The following is a 27,314-nucleotide window of genomic DNA, read 5'->3' on the forward strand; positions in this document are numbered from 1 at the left end:
CACTCAGTGGCTGAAATCTTCTTTTCATGTGTCTAGATAAATGGCCTGAGAGGAAACCGCAGTGTTTAAAAGAAGTAAAGCAGAACAGTGAGAATGGCTTCAAACAGCTATAAATAAAAGCAGGGCCCTCCCAGAGTGCCAGAAGCAAAGCAGGTACAGCTCTCTCCATCCCTCCTCCTCCTCTGCTCCCCTCTCCAGCACAACACAAAGCACAATGACCGCCACAGAGATATTAAACTTCAGGACTGTCATTCTTAGTTTAGGTCTGATCTGCACACAGCTCACACCCTGTGGCCATGAGGCAGTCACAGCTTACCCTGCACCAGGCTGCACCTGACAAAGCCTTTGCAAACTCAGCACCATCTGATCAAACTGCTACAAACAAACTAAACAGCAGCTCCTGATGGCTATAACTGTTGGAATGTTTATTCGCTCTATGAGCAAATGAATGCTTTGGAACAGTTATGGATAGTAACACTTGTCTCACTTTAAGAAGCTTTTACGGAACGTGGTAAACTTCTGTTATTAAACATAACAACTTCTATCTTCTGGACAGCCACAATTCCTTTGGAGTGGGATTGCTGCACACACTGTGCTTTTCATTAGGACTGAGTTCCTGTTTGTGCAAAAGTCCACTCTAAGAAATGGACTTGTATTTGCCCAAAAGCAGGAGGAGAACATCTTTAAATCTCTTCTGACTCTTCTTCTGTTCCTTGGGAAACCTTACAGGAAGCAGTCTCTATTTAAATGTACCAAGAGGAGAGCTCTGTGCACACATTCCTGCACACCCAGAGTCTGGTGGACAAGGGGGCTGGAGAGAGAAACAAGGAAATGCATAAGAACTCGGGACAGAACGTGTACAGGGACCCCGTGCTTTTCTTAAAGCCCATCAGACCTCAAGCAGCTCCCTCAAGGATGTGGGAGTTCATTGCCTGTTTCCCAGAGCCTAAGTTCAAAACATGGCCTCACTGTGGCCGTGCTGCTCACTGTGATGTCAGCAGGAAGAGCCCCATTCCCTTTCCAGCCAAGCCAGGAACGCTCATGGGTGAAAGCCGTCATTTTCTCCAGACTGATCCAGGGAAAGCCTGACTTGCACTGTGCTGGAATCCTCTCACATTGTCCCTGAGTTCTACTCAAGCTGTTCCCTCTCTGCAGACCTTCACAATCCCTCCATGGATATATTTGTAGTAACATTCTTCCCCACATATATTTTACCCTATGATCTCATGATTCACACAGTATTGCACTTTTTCAGTGGGTCCTAACCTGCCTTTTCAGGAAATTATTCCTTAGGGATGTCATAACCATGGAGCTGATTCTTTCCTTACATCAATTCATCCTATTTCCTTCATTAGAATTGAATGTGATTGCTACCAGGACAAGAGATCCAGCTAATGGAGCTGTGGCAATAAACTCCCTGCAAATCCCTTAGAACTGAATTGTAGCTCACAGATCTCCAAGTGCTGCTATCAATGACTTGCTTTTATCATAACTGTGGTTATTAATATTTCATATTCATCACCAAAAAAAGTTTAAGTGAATAACAAGTTCTACAAATTCTCTTCCCCATCAATATTCATCGCTTCTCATTCACCAGCTGCTCGGGGTAGGCTGTGTCTGTTCTCCATGCTCAGCTGCATGGAAGGGGTAAAACCAAAAGAATGCATGAATCCTAACAAGCCATTAGCATGAAGGAGCTCGGATGATAAACAGTTCAGCAGTAACTGGGTTGGTTGCTTCATACTTAAAATAATAATAATTTAAAAAAATCCAGAGAAGACATCAATAGTCAGCAATACGTGTATGGTAGGTAGAACAGATTTAATGTATAAATAATGTTCTTTGCCAAATGATTTTTTCAGCTGCATAATGAGCTCCTAGCAGTGCACGCAAATTTTGGAACGCACTCATGAATAAACGGCAAACTGAATTAGATGCTCCAGCCCATTGTATTAGCAAAATTGTTTCTCATTGACTTGCAGGACAAGGCAAAGATGGGGAAGTTGTTCTGGATTACAGTGGGGCCATCTCTACAGCACAGTGATGAGCTTTGTGCCAGCCCTGCCCCCCAGCCATCCCCTGACAGCCACACAGCAGCTGCCTCCAGGCACCATCAAGCTCAGACAGCTGTGCCAGGTGCAACAAGATTTAAAACAACTATGAGAAAAGAAATAGTAAGAAAAGGCTGAAGAATGTAGGGTCTAGAATGGAGGCTGGGAAGGGACAGGGAAGGTCGTGCTGCAGCTGCTGTTAAATGTGAAATTTATTTATAACCCATTGGATCTTCTGTTGTAAGGCTTCCTGCACAGGTGACTTCCTAAGATCTTTTCCAACAGCCCTACTGATGCAAGAAAGAGGTTTTGTTGGATTTGTTGAAATTTACTAGAATGGTTCATCAAGGTGACATCACTTGCAGTGCCCCTTCATGCTCCTGCATGCAACTAAGAGCCCCGTGTGCTGATGAGTGCCACGACCTGTTCGTGTTCCACAATGGGAATTTGGGCCTTGCTACCCTTGAACTCAGCATTCTCAACTGCGTTAACATCACCAAACTTGTTTCCCAAAACTGCTTTCATTTTTGCACCCTCTCAGCTGTACACACAGCTCTCAGTCACATGCAAAAACCACTGAGGTTGCAAACAAGCAGTGGGTAATCACTCCCCCACTCTTTACATGGAGGACATCGAGCCCACAGAGCACTCTCACACAGACAAGTCACCCAGCAGTTTACAGGCTTTACTGCTGCAAACAAAGGCTTCCAAAAGCCCAAACGGTCTGGCTGCCGCCATTCTGGAGCATCTCTCTTTTCCAAACTGCATGCAGTTCTCCCTGCTGCTCAAATTGCAGATTGTTGGTTTGGTGTAGGTGGGGAAGAACAGCCTTCCAATGAGGTCCCACTTGGACTTGTTACTCAGGTCAGAAACGCCCTGGCCTACAGAACCTGTGAGAGTGACCAGCAATAGGAGCTGAAGCACCAGCATGTACTCCAGGCAGTGAAGCGCACCTACAGAGCTTTTATTTGTTTATTTCTATATAGTTTTGATTTCAACAAAGAGAGGCAATTTCAAGCCAATGCTCTGCTCAGCAGAGATGCCCTGAAGCATGGGACCACATTTCCCCTGGGAGCCCTCAGAAGCCCTTGGCATCAGCCTGCAGCCCTATGCAGGGCCAGCCCAGCTCCTGCCCTGCTCTGTTCCTATTTCTGATCCTGATCCTTCCCTGTTCTTGCTCTGCTCCTGCCCCAGCACCCATCATGACAGAAGGTGGAGGAGGGCAAGGAGGGCAGGATGAGGGACAGGCAGGGGACTGCCCTCTGAGCCTTCCAGTTGTACACAGCTGGCTTAAAGCTTTTCAGCAGCACAGATTCCTCCCTGTCACCTCCTTGCTTTCTGAAGACAGGGAAAGTGGGTCCCTCAGGCATAACCCCTCAACTGCAAAGAACAGAGGGTGTCTGTGAGGTCACAGAGCATTATGAGGAAATGCCAGTGACACCTGTGATGGTCTTTTTTTTTTTTTTTATAAGGTCTTGATGCCTGTGCTCATAGCATAGCATTTAATTCCTGAGGCTGTAACAGTCAAGGAGCAGTTTAAGGAGGGAAATACAGGTTGATAAAGCAGAGCCCAGCTTTCCTGGCCCTTCCATCAGTCTGTGTCTCACTTCCATCCCTCCCCCTGCCTCAGCCAGCCCCACTGCTGTTTCACCTTATCCCATCCTCACTGCTCAAAAGCTTCCTTATTTAAAGCTATGAATTAGGTATTTAATTTTCCCTTTGTAGAGTGCTAAGTTGCATCATGTCCTTCTATGAATGATCCAGAGGCAAATTTTCAGCACGTTTGGCACAAGCTGCTGTCTTAACATAGAAAGGGATGCTACCAGTTCCAAAAGCCGATTGAGAATAGCTCGGCTCTTGCTACACCAGTTACCTCTGAAATACGTTCACTCGAGGAACCAACGGGCAGCAATCAGATGTTTTACAGCCTGCTTTTCATCACAGCTCATCAGATAGCAGCATACAGTTGGGTAAAGCACAGGGAGAGAGTCTGAAACGTGAGAACTAATCCACCCTCAGAAGAGGAACTGATTCTGCAATTTTTTTTTCCTGCTTATCTTACAGTAAATAAAGAATTAAAGAAGATTGCTGAACATCTATCCATTCAGGCAGCAGCTGAATTCCTGCTAATTGCTTTGGGATGCTGAGGGAGGAGAGAAAGTGTTGGGACATGACAATAAGCAGTAAATGCTGTGATTGGCAACTACCCACAACCTTGCATCTGCACGTAGGCCACTAACAATAGAAACAGGGGAAATGTTCTTATAAAGACCTCTACGTAGCAAGAGAAGGTGAACTTAAGAAAAACAGCCTTCTTAACGGAGAGAGAAAAGGGGAAAGTCGTTCATCGACATCTCCTGGCTGAGCAAACAGAGCCCAGCCTCTGGGTAGGTCTGTGCTCACAGGGAGGAGCATCCTAATGGAGAACAGTGCCCAAGGCTTCCAGCAGCACCAGCTGAGCAGATGCAGTGGAGCCTCTGTTCACCATCATCAAGTCAGCAGAACCAGTAACCAAACAGTGAGTTTTCTTTGTGATCTTGGCTTTTTTTTTTTCCACAAACAATGAAATAAAAGCAGATTACACTGAAATCAGACTTTTCCCACAGGAAGTTCCCATCTAGAAAAGCTTTTAGGAAAATAAGTCACGTCTGTCATTTCATTATTTCAGCTCCACGTTTCTCTCTAGGCAGGTATGAGAACAGATTCTTAGGCCATGGAGAGACAAACTAGGCAGGGCGAGGGGCTGAGGCAGACCCTGAGGAGGTCTTTGATCAGAACCAGCTGTATTTTAGCCTCCTGGAGATGGCATTTGGTGGCAGAGATTCCACATTCTCCTTATGTCGTCCCCCAGGGGAAGACACACAGAGGTGTTTCTACATCCTATCCTAAATCTGGCTGCCTCCCCGCAGTGGGTTGTTTTCCTGCCCCCAGCAGACACAGACCCATTACCGCCCTCCTTTCAGCAGAGTTGCCCACACCATGCAGCACCATGATCCCATCCCTGCTCTGCTGCTCCCCACACACCTCAAGCACTGCCAACTGCTGCCAGTGGGACTCAGCACTGCCTGCCGAGGCCAGAGAGACACATTTACAAGAGGAGAGGCTCCAGATAGTCTGGCAGCATCCCTCCCGCTAACAGCAGCGCAGATAAGCAGCACTGCCTTCCTTAACTCAAGTGGGAAAGAAATCCCAACTCACTAGCTGCTTAATAAAGTGCAGAGAGGCAAAGGAATTTAAACTCCACCTAGGTTTTCCCTGTTTAAGTGAAACTCTTGCAAAGCGCAGCCCAGAGGACAGCCGGAGGGATGAAGCCATTCCCACAGGACTCCATGTGGGATGTGGATGCTCGTGCTGCCCCACACCAGCGCTATTTTTGCCTGGGTTTGGAGCACTCATGAGGGATGATAAGCAGTGCATGCTCTGTTTGTCATTTTTCTCTGCACATGTCGTTGGGGTTCTGCTGTTTTTAGCCAGGCTTTTGGAATTCTTCATCACCTAAAAATGTTCTCCTGCGCCAAGACCAGATCTTTAAGTCCCTCTTGGGTTCCCTAGTTTTGGATCCCTGATCTGAGCGGCTCTCATTGCTTGTATTTTTATGTTGCTGTTTTAAAATCAAAAATAGCAGTACTAATAAATGCCTGTGGACCTAAGGAGTAGTGAAGGATGAGAAGGTTGCTATAGAAGAGGGACGAGGCTGGGGAAGGGAGAGGAAAACTCCACAGAATCAAACATCCCAGAATCCCTCCATCTGGTGGTGATGCCAAGGGGGGAAGGTGACGGATCTCCTGGGGTGACAATAAATGCAGATGAGCCACAGAGAAGCAATCAGTCTGCTGCCAACTGTTATCTCCTGTGCCAAGGATAAGCAATGGTGCTGCTCCCAGAGCATGGCCCTGCCCACCTGCACGGTGCAGGGCAGCCAGATATCACCGTCTGCCAGCAGCTGCTTTCCCCTCATCCTTCCTTCCAAATTCTCTGTGATGTCTCCTACAGAACTCACGGGAAGTGCAATCTGCTGAGTAGGGGATTTTTTTCCACGCAATCTGTATTTACCAGCCAGCTTTTGTACACCGAACAATGACAGCATCGTGAGTTTAATGACAGTTTATTGGCATCCCATTGTCATGGCATTGTAATGCATGAGATCACTTCAGGCTCCCTTCTGTGATCATTCCAGAATAAAGACTTTTAAAAGTTACTGTTGAAGAGGCCATCAACGCTTCCAGGCAAAAACAACCCAAATCTCAATGTCAGCACTTCCAATGCATCTGCTTATGTCAAGAACAAACACCTTAGGAAACCGCAAGGCCACGGCCCCCAGAACATCTCCTACAAGGTATCCCAAGGGATTGCTGCAGGTGTTACAGGGAAGCTCTACTCAGGGACCTGTGACCCTGATGGGGGCAAGGCAGGCAGAGCTCAGACCTGTGACCATGCTTTCCTCCATGAGCCAGTCTTGTGTTGCACAGAGGCACCCAAGCTGCCCTGCCTCCATGGCAGACTGTCACCTGTACGCTGTGGTGTCAAAGGAGGAGACCATTTTGCTTCCTTCTGGTCAGTTTCCCAGCAGATCAAGGAAAGGAGAAGGATCAATTGCAGGAGAGAGGAAATTCCCTTTTTCTGTTTTCCTGCTTCCCTGGTTATTTTTCACATAGCGCAAGTATTGTTTGCTTTAAATCCTATTAAATGTAAACAGGGGTGCAGATAGAGCTGCTGTTTTCTTTCAAGAGCTGTTACTGCACGGATCTATCAATGAATGAGCCAAGAGGAACAGTTAGAAAATCACGTGCTCATAAAAGGTGTCTTTGCAACTAGATTGGAGTCAGCTCCTCTGCATTCCCCCTGACCTACAAAGCTGCTAAGTGAGAGGAGGTAGGCAGAGAAGAGGAAGCAGCTCTGCACATCACAAGCACATCCAGCCCAGAAGAGTCCCATGCACCCCACAAGTATCCCACAGTGTGCTGACTCTATCGTCCCTCCTCAGAATGAAGTTTTTCACTGTAAATCTCCTAAAACTAAGAAGAGAGCTGAAGACCCAGATACTGAGTCACCTGGTACCTGCATCAAAACACTGGCTTCAGAGCAAATCCTGCAATCTGTTCAAAAAAGTTTCTCTGACTGTCTCTCAAGACCTTTTGGTTTCTGTATGCACACTTTTACCAAATTTGGTTTAAAAAGCAGCTCAGATTCAGCTTCAACCAGTTTCTTTTCAGTGCATTAGAGCAACTCGAGCCACTCTGAGATCAATTCTTAGAAAACCCAAGCTTAAAAAAGCAAATCAAAACAAAAGATGAGGTCTTGCTTCCTTTGAGCCACCAGTTTTCAGTCACACTTTCAACACTTCCCAGTGTAACCCTCAGTAACACTCAGGCTCTGCGTCTCACTGGAACAGTAGAAAACCAGCCTGGGGCTTCTCATCTGACATATGCTTTTGAAATCCATATTTACTGACAAAAAGACGGGGCAGCTAAAATAAGCCCTTTGATATTCTGTGTAAAATAAGAATTAGGCAGGCTATATAAATGAACTTGTTTGAGTGAAGTTGCTTGAATATGTCCAGGGATGGAAGATCCACCATCTCTGGGCAGCACAGCCCAGAGCTCAGGCAGGCTGTCCTGCAGCTGCTCCCACTGCCTTTTACCCACAGGTCCTCCCACCACCACAGCTGTCAGGAGCTGCAGTAAAAGATGGCTCTGAGGCCAAAGAACCATAGAACCATAGTACTGTTGAAATTAAAAGGGACCCTTAAATGCCATCTGTTCCATCTCCTCTGCAATGAACAGGAGCAGCCACAGCTCCATCAGTGCTCAGAGCCCCTCCAGCCTGTCCTCGGTCATCCATCTCCACCCACCACCCCTTTGGGCAACCTGTGCCTCACTACCCTTATTGTAAAGATCTTCTACCTTATGTCCAATCTAAATCTCCCTCTTTTAGTTTGAAACCATTTCCCCATGTCCTGTCACAGATGTATTGACCTTGGGTGGGGTTCAACGAGCAGCAGTTCTCCAGCACTTTGTTTGGCAATGGCACACGTGTGCCTGCTGACATGCAGAGCACCAACTCCTCCTGCCTGGGAGAACCCAAAGATTTGCCTGTTCTCCATGCCCCCAGACCCTGCCACTTTCTGGGCACACCAAGGCAGGCATCAGTTAGCCTAATGAGAAGGGCTCAGCATGGTTCATCAGTGGGGCCCTATTCATCTCTCTCCAATCCAGTAAATGGGACCTCATGTCGCAAGGCACCCACTGATCCTAATAGCTGTGTCACTGAGCAAGACCTCTTCTCTCCTCGCCTGCGTCCCTCTGGCCCTGCACCAAGCCTGACGTCTCATCACACAGCAAGGAACAGCCTGGAGCTGGCCCCAAACAGGGGTCAAACCACTGCCTGAAAGCATTTCCTTTCATTCCATCCTCCCAGACACTTTTATATGGGCTGTTTGGAAACCCTCACAGTCAAGTGTGGATTTTAACAGTTGGTTGGGTTTTTTTTGCTTCTATTATTATTAAAGAAAACAACTGTGTTGGTTTTTTTGTTTTGGTTTGGTTTTTTTGTCACTATTCCCTATAGGAAATTTTGGAATTAATCATGAAGACATTTCCTTAGCTACAGTTTTTCTTTTGTTTGTGCTTTTCGTTTGTAGACAGGACAACAGACAAGATGATCAGAGAACTCCTTTTCTGACTTTAAAAATGCATGGATGAAATTGGTGGTAATATGACTGTCAAGTGGGCAAGGTTTTCAACTTGGAGCCTGCTTTTCCATGGATTAGCACCTGCAGAGAGCAGCTGCTCCTTGGGTGATGAGCTATCAGTGGCACACACCAGTGACACGGGGTCACCTGTGACCCAGGCACTGCCAGACTACACCTGGTTCTGCTGCTAAGCACTAAGGAGGGTTTGGAGAAGTCCTTTTTTCTTCTCAGCACTCCTTCTAAAAGAAGAAAGTAATGGTGCTGTTGTCTTTAGTATAGGGCACAGAGTTTAAAAAAAAAAATGCTATAGATAAGAACCATGGAATCATGCCATCATAACTATTTGTGCTACTCAGCTATCTGGCCAACACCTTTTCTTTGCTGGAAGTCTTACGACAGCAAGGGCAGGTGGGGGAAAGGGTGATTTGCAGAATAACCCACACACTGGAGCTGCTGGGCTGGGTGAGACCCAACTGCACCTCACCCCTTACTGCACAGCATCCAGCCCATCTCCATGGGAACTATTATAAGGGCAGAACTCATCTTCGCCATCTCAAACCAAAGCAAACCCAAATAACGAGCCGCTCTGCAAGATACAGGGAGCAGCAGCCACTGCCACACTGCCATCAGCACATCTGTCTCTGGGGAGGAGAGCACCTCCTGCTGGGCCCCCAACTGCCTCCTAAATTCACAAAATCGTCCAAGACCAATCTGTGTTCTTGCAGAGCAATCTGCTCTCTGCTGTGCATTGATGCCTCGCTTGCAGCAACCCGCATGTCTGCAGCTGCCTGGACACATAGGGGTTGAGGGGGTGGGGGGAGGAGCTGAATTAGATTATTTGCTCTAATAACAATAACAATAAGTCTAATGGAATTACACAACATGATCAGAGTAAAGTCAGCTGCTCTAAAGCCCCGCTTTCAGTTTCACATTGGCTGAGTGAACCAGCATATGGTGCATCCCCATCCAGCCCCTGTTCTGCAGGCATGCAGCAGCCCACAGCTCAACACACAGAGGATGGGGACCCCAGGACAGTTAATCGTGCACAGTGAGAAGTGATCCCATGCAGAGAATGACTGTCATTTGGTGCTCACCTCCATCCTTTCCAGCTAATGGGCTCAGAAATGTCAGAAGAGGATAATTAATTAATAGCCTTCCCATGAGGGAAGGCTTCCTTTAACTCTCAGGAGCTCAGCAATGGCTGTGCCCCAACACGCAGGGTTCTGTCAGTGCAGCACATTGGTGGCCAGGAGGTTTCACTGCAGAACTCTGTGTCTACAAGGGTGCACTACAGTGCAGGGTTCCAAGGGGTTTCCATCAGCTCCGCAGTGGAATTACTGAGAGCACCTCCCCTTATACCAGCCAGACACCTGCATCTGTGAGCCCACCCAGGCATGGGGCCTATCACCCTGCCCCATCCTCTGCTCGTAGCACTGCCACCTTTCACTCAATGACAGATCTGTCTTCGAGCACAAACCCTCCACAAAGATTTCCGTGTAGTGTGGCACGGCACTTGGATGTGCAGGACTGCATGGTACCTCCATGCCCTCGTGGGCACACAGCCCTGCACCAGGCAGACAAGAGCTCAGCCCTGCAGCACGCTGGTCCTGCTGCTTTCAAATCAGTGTTTACAAAGTCCTGGGGAAATTAAACTATTTAAGTCCATCCCCAGCAAGGGACTGTTTAAAGAAATAGGATAAACATACCTCAGTGTGTAAATACTTATTATTGAAGCAAACACACAGGTTCATGCACATGCTTGTTTTGCAGCACAGTTGATGGCAATGCTGAGGTCAAGCTAGGGGAGCAAAAAGGAAACAGCGAGGCCATTCCTGGGCCGGGTGCTGCTGGTCTCTGGGACCGACCACAGCCCTGCTGCCCATCATCCCCACCTTGAGCACAGACTGAGCCAGCTCCTGGAAAACTGCACCTTGCCATGCAAAAGTATTCAACTGCTTGAACCCAGGGCAGAGAGAACCATGCTTTTTTGACAGGGATTTCAAGCATTTTGTTTTTAAAGACAAACAAAGTCATCATGACGTCACATATTTCAAAGCACTGTCCAGGCCAACTGCCACAGCTGCCTGGAGCAGTCCATAAACCAGGACCACTCACCCTCCAAGCTGCCCACAAACCACAGAAGCCTACAGCTGTGCCGTATTTTAATTACTCACCCTTCTATGAAGTTTCCATAGCGGAAGTTGGTTTTGGAACTAGGAGGGATGTGTCAGGGGTTTGAGGAAACGATACCAGTTTTCTTTCACAGATAAAGCACCAGATCCTGTCCGTGTACCTGAACACACTGAGAAATGGATAGGGCTCCTGCTCACACCCTCGGCTTTGGAGTGAGGCTGAGCCAGGTTCAGCAACAACTCAACACTTGGCCTCAGTAGCATGGGCTCAGAGTGGATACAGAGCTTGGGCAGCCTGGCTGTGATGGGGAAGGCTTTGCACTACAGACCCTGGGATGTGACAGTCAGAGCACAGAGCTGCCTGAATTCCCATAGCTCATCTCCTGGAAAACACCTCCCTTCTGCATCACTCCAGCGATGTTTTTTATCTTTACAAAGCTCAACAAGCCTCTCTACTTGGGAACTTTCTCAGCACCATCAGGTTCGCGTTCTGCCCCAGCTGGAACACCGTGGTTCCTTCCTGTAGATCGCTGCTGGCAGCCCCCGCAGTTTGCACAGTATCACCCACCTCTCGCACAGACGCAGCGGCTCAGAGCGAGCAGGCACACACTGCGACGGCAGATATCGGTAAGACACCTCGGGAGGAATCTCCCCACTACCTGGCTGCCTATCTGCGCACACACACACACACACACACACACACACCGACCTTCCCCTCCAGCTCTCTCCGCACCAACTCCGTACCAAAGCGCTCCCAGCCGCCCGATGCGCGATTACTACGATTTCCATTCACAACCGAGCGGACACACGTGCTTTTGCACAGGTGCGCTCCCACAGAAACACGGTGTAAATAAAACGGAGGACGGCAACAGCGCACCGACGGAACGGGGTCGGGCTGCCACCCCCCGCCACTCTCTGCCCGCTCCCGGTTCCGCGCTGCTTACCATCCCCGAGCCGGAGCCCGGCGCACGCCGCAGCTCCGCGGGCGGTTCGCGTCCTCATCGCGGCGGTGCGGAGCGGCACGCAGGGCTGCGCACCTCCTGCCCGGGAGCGCCGAACAGAGCCGCCCCCGCCCCGCAGCTCCGCGGACAACGCCCGCCCCCGCCCCGCCCAGCCCAGCCCAGCCCAGCCCCGCAGCGGAAAGTTGCGGCCGTCCCGCGCTTAGGAGCCGCCAACCCCCCGGCCCGGGCGGTCTCAGCCCCCCGGCACCTCCCGGCCGCTCTCCCGACGCGCATCCTCCGAGGCGGTTGGTGGCTGAGCGCTTCGGTCGGGCAAATCCTCCCCCCAGCTCGGCTAAGATGCTTCGTTTCGCCGCGTCGTGGCTTTTCAAGCCGACTTCTGGGGTTCGTTTGCGGGAGAAAAACGCAGAAGGGAAGCGGAGCGCGGTGACGCGGGAGCGCGTTTCTCACTGAGGGGTTCAGCCCGGCTCTTCTGACCTTAGGAGAGATTTGGCGGTGAGAATCCGTCCCCTTGACCCGGTCCGGGAGGAGATGGGCACCGCGCGGCTCCGCATGGGGATCCAAGCCGTCCCACTGCAGAAACGGACGGAGCGCAAAAGCGGGATACAGGCGCCCCGTCTCCAGTTATGCCCGCCTCCCGCACCTGGACCTGAATTGGGCCGTTTTAGGGAGAACACGAATCTCAAACTACGTACTGCAGCCTGTGCGGTGTGTGCTGCCCTCCAGCCCCAGCTCCTCCTGCTCTGCTCGGCACCTCGGTCCCCTCTTCCCTCTGTTTGTTCACGGACTCCAAGCTCTGAGAGCCCCGCACACAGCCCTGCTCATACGGACAGCTTACAAACCAAAACCCGATGTATGGGGCTGGGAGCCAAAGGACAGGAAAGTTCACAGACGTACTGTCATAGACTCACAGAATGGCTTAGGACAGAAGGCTTAAAGACCACTGAGCTCCAATCCCTGCTGTGGGCTGGCTTCCCCCACCAGCTCAGGCTGTGCAGGGCCCCATCCTACCTGGCTTGGGCACCTCCAGGGATGGAGCTCTGGGCAGCAGTGCCAGTGCCTCACTGCCCTCTGAGTGGGCTTGAACCTGAAGAAATACCCTGTGACAGTTTGGGGTGCTCTGTGCTGCCAGCTGTAGCAGAGAAGGGCCATGGGGGGTGGGCTGCAAAGCCAGCTGTCCCTGGGTGTATCTGAACCTGAGAAAGAACCTGAGAACAGGCCGTGCTGAGCCCCAGCACTCTCATCACTTCCATCGTATTTTCTCACACCTCCTTTTAATGCAAATTGCTCTCCAGGATTATCAAAGGGTTTATTCAGCACGAGTGCGATGCGTACAAAAATTTAATTAAATCTTTAAAAAGAAAAATTGGAAAGGATTGTAGAGGACGATAAGGCTGCTGCTCACTCTTCTCTCCTTCCCTCGTCCTTTTTTCCTTCTGTAACAATAATAAAGCTGAAGATCCAATGGAGAAAAAAAGTGGCTGTGTGATTCATCGGCCCTGAATCACAGCGCGGTGCAGCGGCGCTCGCTGCCTTCCTCTGCAGCAGCTCCAGCTCTGCTCCACATCACTGCCACACTGCCAGGCACAGTGGTGAGACGGGGAGATAAAACCCACTTGGCAGGGCTGCCTTGGGAGTGCATGGCATGCTGGCTTTGAACGCTGCATGGCCCCCCTGTGCTTCATTTTGCAGGATGGACTTTGTTGAAAAGAGAGCCTGAATAAATTACGTTTCTGAGGGTTACACCTGCTGTCAGAGCACGCAGTTCTGCCCTGGGGCTGAGGAGGGGCTTCTTCCTCTCTTTCCCATATCAAACATAGTGGGGGTCACCTCAGTGTGGGCAGTGTGCAGGTCCCAGCAGCCAGCAGTTCCAGCCTTGAGCTGAAAGGTCCTGGCAGGGCAGTGGGACACTGGGCAGGGTCTGTCCCAGCATTTCTTGGGAAGGAGAGCACCGTGAGGAGGTGAGGCACTGGCAGCACTCTGCTCTCCATCTGACTGAAAGCACCTGCCGATGTGCTGCTCTCCTTCCTTACAGGTGTCTCACTGCTGTCAGCACCTCCCTTCTCTACATTACTCATTACCAGGCCAAGGAACTGTCTGTGTGCTGCTCCATCTCCATGCAGCCACACTCCTAGGCTCACAGTCACAGTGCTCAGCCTGAAATGAGACAGGAAACAGCTGAACCATAAGGGATCACAAGTAAGAGGCACACAGAGGTGGGAGCCAACCTGGAGCCTGTAAGGACACAAAGCCCAGCACTGCAGAGTGAGATTGTGCTGCTTGCTGAGCACTTTGATTTATCCACTGTGCCTTATCCATAAGTCTGCACAGACATAAATCTAAAATCCAGCGTAAGACAGGTCTGACTTCCAGCTTTACAGATGTGTAAGACCAATGACCTGGTCTCAGTTGTGCAAGGCAGAGTAATAAACAGGTCTGATAACAGGGGACAATTTTGTCTGTCTTTCTTTACAAGAGATCATTCTTTGGAGACCATCTCCCCATTTACAGCTCATGAGCTGGAAGCTACTGAGCAATCTGTCAGGAGTGTGAGGACAGCTGACAAATCAGGCACTCTGGGTCAGAGCAGATGTGGGCATCTGGTCATAGTTAAGATCTCTTCAACCCAAACCATTCCATGGTTCTGTGGTTCCATGATTCCATGAGAAGAGGCAGAGCCCGCCCCATCTCACTCTTCCCCCCGGACCCCACAGGACAACAGCAGCTCGGAACCCTCTCTGGTTGCTGCTGATCTGCACAGGGGCTGCACGCATCCACACAAATACTGATAACTACACGTGACTGAATAAAAGCCAAGTGAATCACTCATCACGGATCATGGATAGTATTAATTCTACCTCTTCTGCACTCAGGATGCCCATGAGCCTTCCTGAATTTATTTTTCCTCCTTTGTTGCATAGTTTTGGAGATGAAGTAGTGTAAACACAAGTCATTTTGCTCTCAGGAAAGGATGGGACAAGGGGTTCCGTGAAAGCCAGTGCACACATGGAAGCACTGAAGGTAACGGGATCTGCTCAACCTGCCATAGCCAGGTGCTCAGTGCTACACTTCGTAAGTGAATCACTTTGTGCAAACCAAGAGGTTCAGCACAGCACATCCAAGCCAGCCAGAAGTGCTGGTGCTCTGTGAGGCTGCTTCCTCTCGGAGCACTTCTTGCACATCCCGCCCTCTGCCTGCTCATATCAGTGTCCACTAAGTGTGGAACCAAAGCAATGCAGCCACTGCTAACCCAAAATCCATTCAAACCAATTTGATCCACGCTGGATCTGCATGGCTGCTCTTGTCCAATCCCATTTGCATGTACAGGTATGTCACATCACTCAGAGGGATGAAGCTCCTGCTGTGCTCCGTGCCACTTGCCCTGGTTGGCCATGAGCCCCCAACTCGGTTCGCTCGTGCAGCCCAGGATTGCTCTGCTGCAGATGGCTGCACCGTGTGAGGGATGAAGGCTGCTGTTTCCATGGCAGCAGTTAGACGACTCCACTTGTTAGCAATTCTACTATTAAAATGCAAACAAAATTACACCAGGAGAGTGACTTTTTCCTTCCCACTCTTTGGCCTTTGGGAGTCCTCACCTTTGGAATCCTCAGGCGATAGCAGTTATTCCCACCCAGATTTCCAGGTCTAGCTCACAGCACTGCACGAGGGGTGGAGTGGTACTGGGGCGCTGCACGGCCTTTGGAACCCCTAGGGTCAGCTCTGGCCCAACGCTGGTACCCACACTCAGCAGTGAGAGGTTCTCAGTGCCACCCCACTGGCACTGGGCTGCCTGCAGCACCTGGGAAGGGAACCCCAAACCCTTCATGGGATGGAAACCCATTAGCTAGGTCTTCTCGTTGCTTAGTGGAACAGTGATCTTCCTGACCATTCATTTCCCATCAAAAACCTTAACATTAAGAAGAAAAACAGCAGGATGTTTCTTTATCCAGAGCTGTGCAAAAAGAGGAGAGCAGACGGGACCCTGCTTGTCTTGTGCCAGCTGTGCTGGCAGTTGCACGCTTGGGCAGCGATGATTACATCCAATGCCCACCCAAGCGCAGCAGAGCACTCGGGGAAATTCACCCTGCATCCTCCGCAGCACAGCAGACGTGTGAAGCACACCATGACGCAGATGCGCTGGGGTGAGAGTGCCGGCAAGACGAAACCAGGTCGGACCAGCAGCAGCTGCTGGGCGTTCTCTTTGAAGCGAGTTACTTGCTTGAATAAGGAATTCTAGGGGGAAAAGCGGGGAAAACAAAGCGCAGAATGCAGTGAGTACCTGTGCTCCATCCACAGCACCGCGGCAGCACGAAGCTCAGCCGCCGCGGCTGCCGGGCAGTGCGCGCAGGGACAGAGCGGAGCAGGCGGGGCGGGAGACGCTGCTCAGGGTGCTCCCGCTGAACCGGTGGCGCCCCCTGGCAGCACGGCGGCGCTCTGCCGGCGCTCAACGGAGCGCTACCGGTCCCGTTTACTCCTCCGTAGCCTCAGCCGAGAGTGAGGAGCTGACAGATCCATCGGTGGCCATCTCCCAACCTATCAGCTGCTAATTTGTCCAGGCAAACGGTTGTAAAGAGCTCAGGAAAACAGCCGGCGTGCGGTGCGTAGTCGTAGAATCGTTTGAGTTGGAAGGGATCGCTAACGGCCATCTGATCCAACCTCCTGCAACCAACAGCGATACCCACAGCTCCATCTGCGCTCGGAGCCCCGTCCCTGCAGACACCCAGCCCCTCTCTGGTGGTGGTAATGCAGAATTTGTGATCACACCTGCGTGCAGCTGCCTGTGGGACCGCAGTTGGCTGCTTGAGCTGGAGCCCGGGGCAAGGAGCTCTTCCTGCAGAGCCTAATTTAGGTCTAACCTGAAGGAGACCTGTCCCCTGCACCCCTGTATGGGCAGAGCTCACTGCTCTGCCTTGCCTCATGGCCTTGCTGTGTTCCTACCTGGGCTTCTCAGAAGGCTTTGCTCTGACACAATCACGTCAGCTTCTGAATTCTCCTGCTGAAAGGGCTGCACAGCACCCTCTGTTTAAACCCTGCTTTAAAAGATTTGAAACTGTAGAGGATCCACGTCAGAAACCCCTTCTCAGCCACAAGATAGAGATCTCTTCCTTCTTCTGCCATCGGAGCCACTGATAGAGCCCACAGCTGGCTTAGGGGAGCACCAACTCTGCCCAGACACTCCTCCAGCACCAGCTGCCTCCAGTGAAGTTTTAATTTTTATTTGTTCTTTTTTTATTATTATTTTTAGGAGACTCAATGCCACCACCTGCAGCTCACTGATTTTCCTTCCCAGCCGAGGTTTGCCTGCCTGGGAAGTTCTACATGGGCAAATGTTACACTGTGGGACTTGCCTGTGCTGGGAGCACCCTGCTTTATCATAGAAGTAATTCCTGGGGCTAGAAAAGAGCATATCCAGCAACAGGCAATAGGGGCAAGAGCAGCAATCCCATATGCTTTCCAGAAGGTGAAGCAAACACCATTCAGCCATAAAACCTTTATTCTCTAAACTTCCCCAGAGGGAGCATTTCAAAGCATCAAAAGGATTCAAACCTGTCCGGCTGCTGCTGCGGCATAATTAACAGCTGCACAGTCAGCTCCAACCACAGCTGACAAAGCCTGAGCATCTATTTATCACACTCTTGGAGTATTTATAGACCTCAGCAAGGCAGGGGGCAGAGAGAGAAGGAGCAGAACAGGTGAGCTGCTTGCTGGGGGAGATAACATTTGCTTTTATCATGTGGCATTTCCGCAGTGCCTGGCAGTGCTGCAGGAAGGGGCAGGAGGTGTCTGGGCAGTGCTGTCCCACCGGTGGGTGCCCTTCCTGCGTGGCCCCAAAGGTGAAGGGCCCAGATATACCGCCTGATTTCCCGCACCACTGATTATGGGCTACCCTTGGACCGTACAGTTTGTGTCCTATCTCTCGGTATCATTTACAACTCACGGCCTCTTCATAGGGACTGATAAGAAAGTAGTGTCGCTTTGGCACTTTCACAGCTCCTCTGTGCCTGCACACTGCATTGCAGCAGGAGGTAGGAATCCCTGCTCCCATTGAACCTCACCTGCTATCTTGCAGCAGGCGGTGCCCAGAAGTCATCAGCACCCATTTGACTTCCTCCTGTGGCTTTATTCAACCTGCTGAGATCATAAATGCATATAAAGCCTAACTAAAACAATTTAATTTCCCTCATAAATGGGCTGCTACTCCAAAGAGGAAGCAAAGTGGAAGTAACAAGTCTTCTCTCTGCAGATTCTCTGACTCTTCTGCACACAGAGCTGCCCACTGCCCACTCTCCATGACTGATGCAACCTCCCTGGGAGTTCCTTCATGCCCTGGCAGCCTGCAAGGACCCTTGGCAGGCCATTACAGTGCCTGACCACTCTGAGAGAAAAAGTTTTTCCTCATGTCTAAGCTACATCTCCTCTGGTACAACTTGTGGCTGTTTCCTCAGGTCCTGATAGACCCACGCTGAGCAGTCAGTCCTGCAAGGTCTGGGTTTGTCTGGCACTTCCACCCCAGCTCCAGCAGGCTGCTGGGCATACCCCAATCCTAAGCTATCTGAAGGAATCTTTTTCTTTTTTCTTTTTTTGACCACAAAAAAAAATATTTTCCTGAGCAGAGCCAGCAGGTTTCCTTTTCCATGCACTTTATTTACAAGTCTCCAAGTAGCTGTCAGATGTGGTGTTTCCTAAACGTGATCAGGGGAATAGTGTTGTATTAAACATGCAGCATATACGGTGGATTTGCAGATGGAGCAAGGGCTGTCAGCTGAACAAATTCCCTGCAGTCTTCTGAAACTTGTTTGTTTTTAAGGGAAGTGTTTTGCTGTTGCTGACTTTGAGGAGACCTGTCAGTAACTAAAGGAAGGGGACGGAATCCTTAGCAAGGTCTGCTGTGATAGGACAAGGGGAAATGGTTTCAAACTAAAAGAGGGGAGATTTAGATTGGATATAAAGAAGAATCTTTTTATTCTTTATTTTATTATTTTATTCTTATTTTATTTATATATTATATATATATAATATATTTTTTTATTTATAATATTTTATTTTATTATTTTATTCTTTATAGAGTAAGGGAGAAGAGGCACTGGCACAGATTGCCCAAAGAGGAGATAGATACCCTGACCCTGTAGACACCCATGGTTAGGCTGAAGGGGCTCTGAGCACTAAAGCAGCTCTGCTCATTGCAGGGAGTTGGACCAGATGGCCTTTAACGGTTCCTTCCCATTCAAATGATTCTATCCTGTCCTGTCCTATTCTCTGTAGTGTTTGTTTTGTGGCCTCTGAGGGACTGTTATGCTCTCTGCCGTGGGCTGTTTAGAACATAACTGTTCCTCTGCAATCTACTCCCCACATTGACTCAGAGTGGACACAGGGGAGGGAAGGACAGTCCCAAATAAAGGTGGCACAAAGGAACGTGGGGCCATGTGTGAAGCAGCGGGGCCATGCTGGTTCTTGGTCCTGGTTTGGTTGGGGAGCACCAGAGCCATGGGACGCGGATTTCTCTACAGTGCAATTTTTGTGAGAGCACCCCTGGAGGGGATTCTCACTTTCCTGTTTCATTCTGTCTGGGCACTGGAGCTGCACACAGAAGGAAACTCTCCACAATGAGCTCCCATTGCATTTGGGAATGCTCCTAAGCACGCTCATAGAGCGACGTCTCCTTGGCGCTGGGTTTGGAGAACACCGTTATTGATTTGGAGGCTGTTTTTGTACCACTGAGAACAACGGGAAGTTTGGACTTGGAATTTGAACGGCTCCAAATTCAGCCGCCTTTTTAAGAACCTACACTCCTGCGCTTCCCTTTTCCCTGCACCGAGGCCGTGCCGCTCACAGCCGGCGGCCGCACACCGCTGCCGGCCCATCCCCGCTCCCCGCCGCGGTGCCGGCGCGGCTCACTCGCGCCCCCCAGCGCCTACGAGAGTCCGGAACCGCAGCAGCGGTGGCTCCGCACGGCTGTGTGCCGCCTGTCGCTGGCAAGTCCTTTCCGCAGAGGGGAAGCCACCCAGGTTTTTTACCGACGCGGCTGACCTTGAAATGCCTCTCAGATTATTGGCCTTGAAATCCGCGCTTCCCTTGTCCGTTTACTCCGTGCTTGCTGCTAACAGGTCTTTTTCAGTGCTCTGCATGCAAAAAAAAAAAAAAAAAAAAAAAAAAAAAAAAAAAAAAAAAAAAGGCAAAAAACAACAAAAAAAGAAACAAAAAAAACCACCCTAAAATTGCGGTGAAGCCCAGCTCATCAGAAATCATTCCTCACGTGCAGCTCTACAGAGACGCTTCGACGCTCAGGTCCTCAGGATCCAGGGCAGCATCCCTTCTCTCTCTGCTCTCCTGCTGCTGCTCGTGGTACCACTGCTGTGCAAACTGCACCGCGTGGTGCACGCTGTGGAAAGCCGGCTGGCCGCCGTGTGCCCCAGCAGCCCAGCCTCCATCCCGCAGCCGGCGGCGGAGGAGGGGGTTGCAGTTGGCCAGGAGCACCTGGACACCGAGCTCCTGGTAGTCACTGTGCGTCTCTTTCAGCACGGAGAGACCCATGGTATCTATGAACTGCATAGCCCCGCAGTCAATGATTAGGGTGTGCATATCTAGGGATGGCAGGCAGACGCTTGTGGGTGACCTCTCCACGTGTTTCTTGGAAGGTTTCAGGCAACCAAACAGAGTGTTAAAAATGCTCTTCCTGTTGCCTGTTTCTGCTCTTGCCCGGGTCTTTGCCCTGTGATGCCTGGCAGCCAGCAGGGCAGGATTGACCCCAGTTTTCTGGTAGAGCGCAGTCTTGAAATAGTCTTTGTTGGCATAGTAAAGGGACGACTCAAAGCGGAAGATTTTGATGTTGGCAATACTGCTGACCTGCTTGTAAGCAGACTGGTCTTCGTAGATTTCTGTGTTGCTGACCTTGCCCAGGAGCGTGGCCCTGGGTCTCTGCGTGCGGAAGATGACGCAGAGCAGAGCAAAGCAGACGCCCACGAGGAGCCCTATCTCTGTGGTGATCAGCGTGGAGGCCAGCATGGTTATCCACCACACCACCGTGTCCAGCTTGCTGAGCTGCCACATGCGTGGGGTTTCACAAAATGTCTTCAGGCCGCCCCGCAGGTTGACAATGGTGACCACCCCCAGGATGGCAGTTTGCAGAGAGTAGAAGAGCGGAGCGATCCACAGCAACACCAGCAGCAGCACCAGGGAGGTGACCAGGCTAGAGAGCTGCGTTTGGGTCCCTGTGGACTCCTTCAGCAAAGTCTTGGTCAAGGCTGCAGAGCTAGCAAAGCAGTAGAAGAAAGATGGGACCAGGTTGCACATGCCAATGGCGATCATCTCTTGGTTGGCACGGACAGCATAGCCATGCTTTTTGCCAAAGATTTCCGCCAGGGAGACCGTCATAGCAAAGCCTATAATAGCAATGGGCAGAGCATCGACTGCCAGGCTGGAAAACAGCTTTGTATCTGGTAGGGTGGGTTTCCTGAAGCCGGTGGGGATGGCCCCACAAACAGAAGACTTGTATCGCTCTTCGAAGTTAAAGCAGTAAGATACTACTGTGGCTACGATGACCACGAGCAGCTCTACAGGGAATGGGGCCTTCATCTTGTCCTTGTACCGATCATTGATCATTTTGACAGGTATTATGACGGCCAAAGCAACCAGGCTGGTGACCAGGTCGCAGATATTGGTGTTTTGGATGTACCTGAAAAGATCCACCCATGTCAGGATGAAGGACCCCACCCCTTCGTGACGGGGAATATTCAGCCCGAGGAGGTACTTCATCTGGGAGGTGATGATGGTGAGGCTGGAGCCGGCCACAAAGCCGCTGAGGAGAGGTTCTGACAGGTAGACAGACACAAAGCCCAGCTGTAAAACCCCCAGCAGGATCTGAAAAGCAAGACAGCCATATCATTAGCATCCATGAGAAGGGATAGAAGAGGTGGCTGGAAATTTATGGCAATTTGCTTCTACTTCAGCATGTCTAGCTATTCTGTCTGTGAGCATTCAGTATGAGACCCAGATTTTTGTCTTAGGTAGATAATGTGGTGTATTGAATACTAAAGACTGCTACCCAGACTTGTCTGTGGTGAGAGATGCCATACAAGAAAGCCTACAAGATCCTCATTGCTGTGTTTTTTCAAGCAATAAGGGTGCATAGTTAACACTGGAAGTCCAGAGAGCAGACAGATCAAAGCAGTAATTAGCATCTCAATGGCATGAGAATAGTGTGATTTTAGTTGTTCCAGTGAGAGGATCTGAAGTTGTCTAACAGCCAGGCCCAAGCCATGCACAGCCATTAACGGAGCCCCTGCCGATGGCAGTCTGTGAGGGCTGTTCCTTTTTGCCCTGACTGCTTCTGACCTACAGAGCAGTCAGCTCAGGTCCAGAACCAAAGTGATGGGAAGGTGGCTCACAGTTTCCTTTATTTCCCCTACTGTGTTTGATTCTAAGCATGTTTCAGATATATTCAAGGACCCAGCACATGGGGGAAGCAAAACCTTAAATTCAGCTGTGTTCAGGCTTTTCAAATCACTGCAGCTGGCTAAAGGTGTCAGGCTCTAGTTGCATTTAGGAAAGGTATCTCATGGTTTTTAAGTCTGAAGTGGGACTGGAGCTTAGAGTTGTTAAGCATTAAGAAGTTCCTAGCAAGGAAACTGCACAACAGTGGACATTTGTACCTGGTAAAGACCGACCAGAAAGCTCAAGGAAAGGGCCACAGTGATGGCATAGCAGCTCCTGTCACAGGTACCCATCTCATCGCTGGAGGAGGTGGCATTGCCCACCAGCAGAGAGTCAGTGTTGTCATCGTACCCTGCTAGCTGGAGGTGCCGATTCACAGACTGCCCAATCATCAGGCAGAGGACTCCGAAGGATCCCACGAAGTTGTGGCGTGAAGTGGCCATAGCGACATAGATGATACTGCAGAAGAAGTTTGTGTAGATTCCATAGATGGGATCCTGGTTGGCTAACAGGGAATAGGAGATGGACTGAGGGATGGCGACTATCCCCACCAGGAGCCCAGATATGACATCCCCAAGCAACTGCATCTTGATGTTGTAATGGGGAAGCCAGTCTAGCACTGGGAACAGCTGGCAGAAGAAGGTGATGATGGTTTGATGATTGCATTTGCAGACCTCTCTGGCTTTTTTCAGGATAAAATCCTTAGTCCTGAAGTCTATGGGCTCATTCTCCTCCAACTTGATGTGCGTAAAGTTGACAGGAGGCTCTTCTGGTGTTAGGGAGCTCTGCACATCTTTGCTCTGTCCTGATGTCTGGCTTGACTTGTCCTCCATTGCAGCAGGAAGGCTAAGCAGGAGAGCAGGTATGAAGAGTCACAGACAGGAAATGTTGCGTTCATGTGCATAATGTGCTTTGCTTGGCTCCGGGGCTTATGCAGATTGAGCAAATTAACAAACAGTAGAAAATAACCTCAGCCAAACCAAACAGACAACACCTTCTTGTGGTGCCATTTGTTATCAGTTAGGGACTCAAGCAAGCACAAACCTGAGGCTATGGTTTGCGTACTGACACAGATGTCCCCATCAGAGAGAGCTACAGAGGCTGTTGTGCTCTTTACTAGTGGGACAGCAGAGGGATAAAGGTCAGACAATCTTGCCTTTCTTGATGATACTTCCATTTAAAATCTAGTTTGAAAATCTTGAAATATACCAAGTGATGTTTTAGGAATGCAACACACGGGTAGGGAAAGTTATTTGCAAAATAATTTTTCCTTTAACATTTTGACATTCGAAATTACATTGCTGGCTTGCATCAAACAAGCCCATCACAGGGACTGATATCTGCAAAATGAAAGTATGCAGCTTTCTCAGTCTGATTAAGTATATAGTTCCCAAAGCTATTCCAAGTTTCTCAGTCAAAATGCAGTTGCAATAAAGCATACCTTTTCATCAGAATTGAACACAGACACACAGACAAAAGTAGTCCTGAGCACCGTCCTAGCTGCAGTTTGGAAACAGAACTGGGATAATGAGAAATCCCATTCTCCTGCCCTACAGGTTCACTTCCCAACCCAGTTCTCTTACCTCTGGCTGCAGGAGCCACGGGACACAGGAAGATCTCCTAAGGTCCCTCAGCAACCATGTGGAGCTGCTTACCTGCTGCTAGACCCGTCTTCTCACCTCACAGCACACACTGAACAGAGAAAGCACAAGCCAAACAATTGCAAACCTCTTTCCTTTGCCCTCCTTCTGAATCACGCGTTGCTTCTCTTGAGAAAACTGACTTTTTCTGCCAAGACATTGGCCCTTTTATCTCACCTCAGCTGATGAAGACAGTGCAGCCAGCCAAACAGGGCTATATTTTGAAAACAAACATCATTCTGGATGACTATTTTTAATGAAAACTTGTTCTGGTCATTAAGAATGATTGAAGGAGTTTGGAGAAGTGTTTCTGCCAGATAACAGTATTGCTGGTATCCAGGGATGTGTTGGCTAAACAAGGGGAGCAGTGCACAGAAATCTTCCTTCGTGTGCTATGGCACTGCCCCTCCCTGGGCCCAAGTGCTACTGGGCTTCTCTGCTCAGATCTTCATCTATTCTTGACATGATTATGATAAAGAAAAAAACCCTTCAGTGAAACAAACATTTTTTCTTTTCTGGTAGCTTTTCTACCATCAAGCACCTACCTAACCCTACAGAAAGCTGTATTTCAGTAATGGGAGGTAAATAAATGAAGAACACCAGCACTCTCTGCCTGCAGAAGACACGGTAGGGGAGACAGCTGCTCAATGTATCTATCTATTTATGCTAATCCTTCTTTCTCTGCCATTCCTCCACCGCTCACGTACTTTCAGATACACCTGTTGATAGTTCCCCTCTCCCTCCCTCTTCTTTCAGTTGTTGACTACTCCTTTCCTTAGCCTTTTCATTCCTCTAATGCTTTAAAGATGATCCCTTCATATGCTTTATAATCCTTTCTAGTTATAGCTCTTTTTGTATCTTGGCCCGAGTTTGTCTCTATTTTTCATCTTCTTGCTTAGTAAACGACCCATATCTCCATCTTTTGTACAATTCCTTCATCTTGAAGTGCAGTCACTGGAGAACTGGTGATTCAGTCATTGAAGAACTGGCCAGGTTCATCTCGAAGGCTGACTTATTTGCTGGGATAAAACACATCTAAGCACAATCCATCCTTTGACTTTTCATCTTATTCAGGTCAAGGAGTTCTGATCTTGACAGTCTTTTCAGCATTACTACCCACCACGAAGATGGGACAAAGCATGTTCTCCACTTAGGACAGTATCTAGGCTGCACTTAACCTCAACACTGCCCTCACTGCACGTCACCTCTTCTTCATGTTCCACTTAGGCACTGAAGTGCTTATGTGTTATGATTTTCTTTACCTCTTGCCACAGGTTTGTAAGCCTTGACTTACCCATACTCTTTCAATTCATGCTGAAGATTGTGCCTTTGGGAAGTTTTTTTCCATTCCTTCAGTCTCTGTTCTTCCCCTACCATCCTTTGTGATTTTTTAGTTGCCTGAAGCCTTCTCTGTGCTCTGTGTCTTTCCCTTTCTTGCATGCAAATTCCCAATTGCTTTTGTATAATAGACTTTAAAATATTCCATACTTTCCATGCAATTACATTCCCAAGCTCCTTGTCCCAGCAGGCTTCCCCATGGGGTTCAGTTCTCTGCAGTGGCCTCTCTGGAATGGAGGGCCTTCATGCAAGAGCAGCTTCTGCTCAATCCTTCTGCCTGTTGGCACTGAGGAGAGGCCTCTTTATACTCTTCATCCTGACAGAAAAGATATAAGAGCATACTTGGTTACACTGAACGCTGAGTAAAACTCCAAAATTGCTTGTTCTGCATGAGGTGAGGTAAGGGCAGAAACTGGAAACATTTCACATTTACTCTAGAAAATGTGTAACAGATAAGCTTAAAAAATAAATCCACAACAGTTCAGGTGACCTTCAGCTGTCAGAGGACATGAAGTCTTCCAAATGCAAGGTCACTACAGCTAAACATCTGAAATAGTTTGTTTTCAAATGCATATTCACAGGTTGATCTTTATTGCCACCATAAACGCACCTGATAGACTCCACTGTGGGAAAGGTTGGGTTGGATAGATGGTGACAATTAGCTCGAACAGCGCAAATGTAGGCAAGACTTTGCCTCTCAGTAATACAGCTTCCTCTGTTTTTTAAGAGAAGAAAAAATCTTCTTTTCAGTTGTAGCACGGTATTCGAGCAACGTAACAACAATCTGTTCAATACATTGCAATACATTGCAAACAGCTAGAACCAGAACAGTGGAAACCCAAGCTCCAGGTGCAGTGGAGCTGCAGCAGAGGGCTGTTTCATTCTTAGAGTTGGTTGGTGGATGGTAAGCTGGATGTGAGCCAGCAATGTGCCCTTACAGCCCAGAAAGCCAACCATATCCTAGGCTGCATCCAAAAAAAAAACCATGGCCAGCAAAGCAAGGGAGGTGATCCAGCCCCTCTACTTCTTGATGATGAGGCCTCACCTGGAGCACCATGTCCAGATGTGGAGTCCTCAGTACAGGAGAGATGTGGACCTGTTTGAGCATGTGCAGAGAAGGGCCACAAAATTGATCCCAGGGATGGAGCGCATCCCCTGAGAACAGGCTGAGAGATGGAGCTGTTCAGCCTGGAGAAGAGAGAGACCAGACTTCAGTATCTAAAGGGGGGCTGTAAGAAAGAAGACAGACTCTTTAGCAAGGCCTGTTGTGATAGAACAAAGTGAAATGTCTTTAAACTAAAATGTAGGAGATTTAGACTGGAAATAAGAAGTGGTTTACAATAGGAGAGGTGAGGCACGGCACAGCTTGCCCAGAGATGTGGATGCCCTAGCATCGGAGACATCCAAGGCCAGGCTGAAGGGGTCTGAGCAACCTGACTGAGCAGCAGATACCCCTGTTCATTGCAAGGGAGTTGGACTAGATGATCTTTATAACACAACCGATCCTATAATTCCAGACAAAAAAAACAGAAAAAACAGAAAAATATCACAAAATTGGGTGGGTATGTGTTTGTTACACAGGCACCTTGCAATGGATAAGTGCATTGATTTCAATTCTCTGCTGCCGTGTCAATGCATTGTTTGCCTTTAACAGGACTAGCAACATCTCAGGCAATACAGTTGTTTTCTGTGAAACAGAGCTAACTGCATATGCAAGGATTTTTATTTGTTTTTAGCTCTGTGAATATGTTTATGACTATTTGGCTCCTGGAAGCTTTTCAGGTAGCATCCCAAGTGCTTCAGCTCCATAAAATGACCAGCCTGCCTTAGTCATGGGTGTATCCCACAGCTCTGCATGTCCTGAGATCACGAGCCACTTTAATAAAACACAGTGAGCCAAGTAATGGTGCCAGGAATCTAAATGAAGTGCTTTTCTTTCCTTTTACATTTGGGACCTTACTGTCTTTTCAGAAGGCTGCCGGTTCAGTTCCCCTTGGAAATGAATTTTCGAGATGCAGACATTCGCAAAGCTTCATTATTTATTTATTTAAAGGGAAAAAAACAAAAGAGAG

The 27,314-nt window shown here is 49.2% G+C and overlaps 2 protein-coding genes across 3 annotated transcripts in view; both read right to left on the reverse strand.

Moving 5' to 3' along the window:
- The window catches only part of HTR4 (5-hydroxytryptamine receptor 4), a 99,376-nt gene extending 87,451 nt beyond the window's left edge, over positions 1-11,925 (reverse strand). For both annotated transcript variants that reach the window (XR_007379806.1, XM_048960599.1), the window contains exon 1: positions 11,819-11,925. The gene's annotated coding sequence lies outside the window, so the exon portion shown is untranslated. The remainder of the gene's footprint in view (positions 1-11,818) is intronic.
- An 8,124-nt stretch (positions 11,926-20,049) lies between these two features.
- Positions 20,050-25,344, reverse strand: LOC125700141 (sulfate transporter-like). The gene is made up of 3 exons (XM_048960471.1): positions 25,199-25,344; positions 22,483-23,110; positions 20,050-21,691 (listed from the first exon to the last, which is right to left on the reverse strand). Exons 1-3 carry the CDS (start codon positions 25,342-25,344, stop codon positions 20,096-20,098), a joined length of 2,370 nt encoding a protein of 789 aa, XP_048816428.1. The 3' UTR covers positions 20,050-20,095.
- Between the last annotated feature and the right edge of the window lie 1,970 nt (positions 25,345-27,314).

This window comes from Lagopus muta, chromosome 14, assembly GCF_023343835.1.
Source record: "Lagopus muta isolate bLagMut1 chromosome 14, bLagMut1 primary, whole genome shotgun sequence".
Taxonomy (NCBI): Eukaryota; Metazoa; Chordata; class Aves; order Galliformes; family Phasianidae; genus Lagopus; species Lagopus muta.